General features: G+C 37.5%; 1 protein-coding gene across 1 annotated transcript; it reads right to left on the bottom strand.

The window, feature by feature from the left end:
- Positions 1-4,375: 4,375 nt before the first annotated feature.
- LOC133716414 (glycine-rich protein 5-like) lies at positions 4,376-5,046 on the bottom strand. The gene is made up of 2 exons (XM_062143126.1): positions 4,850-5,046; positions 4,376-4,650 (listed from the first exon to the last, which is right to left on the bottom strand). The coding sequence occupies exons 1-2, from the start codon at positions 4,953-4,955 to the stop codon at positions 4,376-4,378; spliced, it is 381 nt and encodes a 126-aa protein (XP_061999110.1). The 5' UTR covers positions 4,956-5,046.
- Between the last annotated feature and the right edge of the window lie 2,071 nt (positions 5,047-7,117).

Below are 7,117 nucleotides of genomic sequence, written 5' to 3'. Positions count from 1 at the left end.
ACATAGAGAAATTTCTCTAATATTTGGTTTTTTTTATTGATAGCTTTAATCAAAATTACAATCTAAGAAGTGCTTTATATATAGGGCACATAACATAAACCTAATACAACTAGAAAACAAAAAGAATAATTTATTATAGACTAAAACAAGAAAACCTAATTAAAACTCATTAAATAAAAATCAAAACTAGAATAAAAATCAGAAATAGAATCCTAGATACTAAAGAATATTACGCAATCTCCCAACCAAGATTTTGTTCGAGAATCCCGATATATCCAAAAGAGTAATTTATGATTAATTTCATCATTAAGAAGCCTATTTGAATATCAATATCCAATATTCAAATCATTCTTCTTAATGTAGAGACGCTTCTTTGTTTTCGAGATTCTTTGTTGAAATTGGCTAAAATCTCGTCCTACATCAGTCTCCTCCACTTGAAAAGAACTCGACCTCGAGTTCCTCTTGAATGCAGCTCGATCATTAGTAGGAATAAAACATGATAAGCCATCAACTTCAATATTCTCGAAATTAAAAGGTATCACCATGAATCCAATACCGTAGACAAGTTTAGAATAAGCATCTTGAAACTTAAGCTCCTCCACTTGAAAAGGAATGGCCATTGACTTCTCTTTGGGTTGGTCTTGAACACTATTAAGCATGCATGACATGGATATCGATGTGATGAATGAATCAGCTTCCTTGTCTTTAATAAGTTTCTCTTCAATCTTCAAAGTGGCTTCTTCATGTTTCTTTTCACACATCTCAGGATGGTCATTCTTGATGTTCTTCCTTCTAGGCTTGATTTTAATTTTGTGCGCATCCCACCTACATAAATATGTGTTGTCCTTGCAATAACCACCATTGACACTTTCATGCCATGGTCTTCCAAAAAGCACATTAGTGTCGTCCATGTCAATCACATGACAAGTAATCTCTTCTTTATAAAATTTTCCCATAGAGACAGGAACTTTACAAACCTCTGTTACTTGTGCATATTCATCCTCCCCAAATGGAATCCAGTATGGATCACTCAGCTTTACTGTCGGTAATTGAAAATAATCCACAACTTTGTTTGCTACAAAGTTCTCTCGTAGACCACTGTCAATTATTACCGAGCATACCTTGTCGTTGATGATACATGTAGTTCGGAAGTCGTCGTAATCCGGCGTTGTGAATATCCAACGTTCCATGTTTCTTCTTTTTTTTTTTTTTTTTTTGATTGATGAGGTTGTCCTAGGGCGAATCCCTTGGCATGTTCCTCTTCAACGAAACTTTCTTTGATAGATACTCTACGACCAGCGTCGTTGAGGTTGGCGGTAGTGAACTTCTCCCTTGGACCGTCGTCTGCTAAGGAGCGGGCGATACCCGCTCTGATACCAAATGATGCGGGAAGCGTGAACACGATAGTAAGGGGCTCCGTCAAGCGTCGAAAGCCATATGAGATAAGCTAGAATCCACTAGCAATTACGGACACAACCGTAAGAAACATAGAGAAATTTCTCTAATATTTGTTTTTTTTTATTGATAGCTTTAATCAAAATTACAATCTAAGAGGTGCTTTATATATAGGGCACATAACATAAACCTAATACAACTAGAAAACAAAAAGAATAATTTATTATAGACTAAAACTAGAAAACCTAATTAAAACTCATTAAATAAAAATCAAAACTAGAATAAAAATCAGAAATAGAATCCTAGATACTAAAGAATATTACGCAATCTCCCAACCAAGATTTTGTTCGAGAATCCCGATATATCCAAAAGAGTAATTTATGATTAATTTCATCATTAAGAAGCCTATTTGAATACCAATATCCAATATTCAAATCATTCTTATTAATGTAGAGACGCTTCTTTCTTTTCGAGATTCTTTGTTGAAATTGGCTAAAATCTCGTCCTACATCAGATTGCATAATCATATTTTTATGCAAAAATACTTACACAGTATGGCATGGGAAGTGAGGTGTCAATATTCTGTGAGTTATACTATTGATGAAGATGTCTAAAGGCATGATGATAGCATGGATGTGTGGAAGAAATAAGTTGTAGCTACTCATAAGTAAGTGCTTGATTTCAATTTTTGGGTTATGAGTTGCTCGTTGTGTAGATTTCTCCTAAGATCCAATGGAGACTAGCAATGTTATATCTTAATTATGTGTAATAAGTGTTGTAATCCAACTGGGTTTGTGAGAATTATAGAAAAGGCAAAGCAGTCCAATTCATAGCTATAGTTTTGTTTTGTTTTGTATAAATGGAAACTAACAAGTCCAGGAGTACCTTTTCTAACGTTGGTGTTAGTGGAAAATCATCACTTCCGATTCAACCTGACCTCTTCTTATCAAGAGCATTTCTTCAAACACCTTATCTTCATCTAATTAAGTCACCCACCCACATTTTCTGCAAAATTGAATAATGCAGCATTAAATAAACAGTCATTGTGAGCAAAAAAAAAAAAAAAAAAAGACGATTAGTATATATAATCACTGAAATGTCAAGCTCTAGTTTACAATAGTACTAGAACAATAAGTGTGAGATCGACTGTGTTCACCTTGTACTCTATTATGGTGCTCGACCTAAACTTAACAGGTTAGAAACAAAGAACTTGGTGAGAGAACCCATTGTAAAGTTATCAAGTTGTGAGAGCCCAACCCAACAATGGAGCTTCATGTACCCTGGTTATGTCTGTTTTGGTTCATATGCTTTCATGTAATCACCCTTCTCCTTCTTATGAACTCCTTCTTTCCTGCTAGAGTGCTAGTGTTGCAAACTCGCAAATGATACGGATCGTGTGGCTTAACTCGGATTTAAAGATAGCCACCGATCTAGATGTCTTCTTGAAACCATAGAATGAATCTTTTCACTTGGCATGGAATTACTTGCGGCAGAAGGCATCAAATAGTAGTAGCCTAGGGAGATTCCATTTAACTTGACCTACTGCTCTGAAGTGAGCATCCTCAACTTCCAAACCGTCGATCTAAAGGGAAAAATTCTACTAGAGCTTGGCTCATTGTTGAAGCTAATGATTAGGCTTAATCTGACAGGAGGCATCCTAGCTGCTTCCTGGGGAATCTGTAGGAGACCAAGAAGAAGCTTCAGAATTGGTGGTCCATTTTTACTACTTAATTCCAGTTATTACTTATTAACAAGCTAAGGACCTAAAACAATGCTAATAGATTTTATCTCATTATAGATAATAAAGTCTTTTTTGGCAAACTATCGAACAACCCTTAGAGAGAGTTTCCCTCTCGACCCTAGCAAACCCTAGATCGACTTTCTTCTGATCTTCCTTCACATAACAATTTCTGTCGCCTTTCCTCCATGTTGCCCTTCAAGATCCTCGTTTGGAACTACAGGGGCCTCAACAACACCGAGACACAGGGTGCCCTTGTCAGCCTTGTTCGACAGCGCAACCCTGGCATTATCTTCCTTTCAGAAACGCTAGCTTCACCGGACCTTCTTTCTGATGTCAGGAGAAATTTGGGATTCGATGGCATCATCTGCTCCCCTTGCAGTGACGATTGTCGTGGTCTCGGTCTTTTCTGAGGTAATGAAATCCCAGTGCGACTCCAGAATTACTCCTCTAATCATATTGATGTTGAAGTTGGTACGTACTATTGGTTCAGAAGGAGTTTTTCGATTTATAGGGGTGTATGGAGTAGCTACTACTGTAGATCGTGGCTACCTGGAACCTTCTATGAACCCTAGCTGCCCAGTTAACATGCCTTGGATTGTAGCCGGGGATTTCAATGAGATTCTCTACCTTGCAAAAAGTCTGGCGGTCGCCTAAGGAATGCAGCTCAGATGAACCGTTTTCGGCAGGCCTTGGTGGATTGTGACCTGATGGATATGGGATTCGTTGGTTCTCAATATACTTGGTCCAGTTGATTCACCAAAGAGAGGCTTAATCGGGCTTGCCAAAATGTTCATTGGAGGGAGTTATATCCCTTCTCTAGAGTTATTACGTTGCCCTTGAGTAGATCAGATCACTGTCTTCTTCTCATCGAAGTGAATCCAGAACCGGTCTCCTCCCTTAGGACCCCAAAGCGGTTTCACTTTGAAGAGATGTGGTTACAGCATACTGATTGTGTTAATTGTTATTAGGATTGGAATGTGCCAAAGTATTGGCTTAATTAACTTTAAATTGTTATTAGGGTGTATTTTGGCACACACAGCAAATTAACACTATAAATGCAGCAAATTAAGTGGTTTTGTAGATAGTACGTACAACATAACAAGTTGATCCGAGGATCGAATTACAAAGATACGATTGAGAGTTTTGTGGACCACTCAACCAATACAAATTTATTAATTAGCAAAGAAGCTGGTGCATACTTCTTCCACCCTAATACTTTTGCAGCAGCAGGATCATCATCTAGTTCTCGGTTTCGGGTCCATGCCCTCCCCCTCCCTTTCCTCCCTTTCCTCCATTTCCACCATTTCCTCCCTTGCCTCCTCCATTGCCTCCCTTGCCTCCTCCGTTTCCTCCTTTGCCACCTCCGTTTCCTCCATTACTTCCTCCTCCGTATCCTCCATTTCCTCCCTTGCCTCCTCCGTTTCCTCCATTGCTTCCTCCTCCGTATCCTCCGTTTCCTCCCTTGCCTCCGCCGTTTCCTCCATTGCCTCCTCTATTGTATGCCCCGCTACCATCTGCATTCGAAAATATATTTAAGTGTCAAAAAGGAAAAGACAAAAGATGATATACGTACGTAAATCATATATCTCGTAATTCACAATAACCCTCACTGACTCACTCTATATATGCATGCATGCCTCAATTAACTCACGAATTGATTATTACAGGAATAATTTTTAGGAAATTATGAAAGCATTCCGGATCGAAATTTACCAATAGTTGGAGTGGTTGTCTCAGTTAGGTCACGATGAGCTGAGACCTCAGCAGTGATGAGGAGAACGGCAAAGACAACAAGAAGAATAGTATTTGAGTACGCCATTTCTCAGTGGATTGATTGCTTACGGTTTGTATCTGTGAAGGGTAATATAAGAGGTGATTGAGTTTGGAGTGAATGTAATGTAGCTTGGCACTCCCTATTTATAGACACTAGCTGCAAGGGAGAGTGAAGAGATATCGAAGAGTGAGTGAGAAAAAAGTCAGAGATCGAGGTCAATTTGTGAAGCCTACGTTTTAAACTTCTTTGTCGTTGTGGAATAGAAAGTATGGACGTGTTACTTATTTATCAATAATGGTTTTAATTATTTGGTTTTGATGATAAGGTGGATAGATAGGAGGATTGAGATACTAGCTTAGTACATTTCAATCATGTAAGAATTGGAGTCCACGTACAGAACATTTCCAGGGAGAGGACGCAAAATAATTGACACTGGAGTCTGAAATTCATGTGGAACATTTCCAGAGATACTAGCTTAATCACACATGCAGATAAGATTTCAAGGGATGCATGTGGAAAATCGATCGGCTGAAATTCATAAGAACAGACTAGTGATTATCAAAGTCCTTTTCATTGCCGCCCATCCATTAAACTGTACTACGTGATTGATTATCGAAGCTCCGCATACCACAAAATTCCTAAATCAACTTTTATCCATCAACTCTAGGTCAAGGCAGTTGTTGATGATTCGACTAATTAACTAATATCACATATCACGTGGAAAATAACAACAAACACGTCGGTGATAAAGTAGATCTTTTAAAAAATAAAGAGGGATGGATTTCATCGGGTTGAAATTTGAAGATCACAACAGATCACTAACACTATAGGACCTACAGTTTTTTGGTGTGTTTGCATCAATTAATTGAGTTTAAAGTAGAGGCCAAAAGCCATAGCTTGTATGTATGTAGCCGCAGAGTTTGAATAGGGAGGCTGTTCACACTGTCGGCAGGCATCTCTGATTTCTGTAGTCGACGAGTAAATGGTTTCTGGCTTTTTTTATCAGATCTTCTTTGGATTTTTCGACCAAAGGGAGACAGAGAAGAAGATTTGGACATCGAAGTAAATTACAGTACTGGATAGATAGCCAAGCAAAGCATAGTGGCATACGTCCCTCACTGCGTCACTTGACACTCAAGTATGGAAGCTGGGGCCTGGATTGGGCTGCAGTCTTTATCCAGGCCCGGACTTGAGATTTTCAGACCTGAGACGAACTCTAAGAGTTGGGCCCTCAAATCAAAGTGTGCATTCAAAAAAAAAAATTCGGAACTAAAGCTACAAACTCGAAATCTAATAATTAAAAAACAAAAACAACATGTAATATCCAAAAATAATTATTCTAGTAATTAGATAATAAATATTCTAGTAATCCTATTTACATTATGAATCCTATTTATACAATAAATCTCTTAGGCAGTTAGGCTTCTACTCCCTTTTTTATTTTTTATTTTTTTAATTAAAACCTTTTTTTTTTTTGGTACAACTTTGGAATATTAAATAATGAGTGTATCCCATTTTCTTTCTTTTACGTCTGAATGGGTGTAAATACACTTTAACATTATATATTATATTATATATGTCTAGCATTATATATTATATTATATATGTATAGCATTAACTTTCTATGGGCCCCCTGAAACTTATGTTTCTTTCCCTTTAATTGGGGAAATGATAGCTCTCAATTAATATGTTCACACACAATTGCTCTTGTCCTTTTAGATCACTGACACATATGGCATTTGGACATAATAAAAAGCTCTAAAAATTTTTTTTGGGCCTCTTGAATTTCTAGGCCTGAGTCAGCTGACTCTTGGGCCTCGTGTCAGGTCCGGCCCTCTCTTTATCTGACTCACTGCGCGTTGGGTAGTTGCTATTTGTAATTTCCTAGCTATTTATCTCGTCATCAATGCTCTAATCTGAAAGTGATTTTCTTTTATTTAGTGAACTTGAAGTTATTTTTTTTTTTTTTTTGTTCATGCGACTTATTTTATGTTTGGTTATATACGATAATTTAGAAAAAATGAAGGTGTAATACCCCAGAAATTCATTATTAATTTATGATGATTTTCCGGAATTTATTAACTTGATTGTTGGGACGATTTCGTGGTTCGAGGGTGGAGTGAAAGTGTTTCGAGGGGTCAAAAGATTGACTTTTTATTCGTTGGGTTTCTTTGAAAGCTTCCTTCACGAAAGTTCTCTTTGAAATT

This window comes from Rosa rugosa, chromosome 6, assembly GCF_958449725.1.
Source record: "Rosa rugosa chromosome 6, drRosRugo1.1, whole genome shotgun sequence".
In the NCBI taxonomy this organism is placed as follows: domain Eukaryota; kingdom Viridiplantae; phylum Streptophyta; class Magnoliopsida; order Rosales; family Rosaceae; genus Rosa; species Rosa rugosa.
Note: the sequence above shows the minus strand (reverse complement) of the source record. Positions and strands in the feature narration are given on the sequence as shown.

Coding starts and splice junctions, on each gene's coding strand:
- LOC133716414 (XM_062143126.1), bottom strand. CDS start 4,955: ATGGCGTACTCAAATACTATTCTTCTTGTTGTCTTTGCCGTTCTCCTC. Junction 4,651..4,849: donor GACAACCACTCCAACTATTG/GTAAATTTCGAT, acceptor TTTCGAATGCAG/ATGGTAGCGGGGCATACAAT.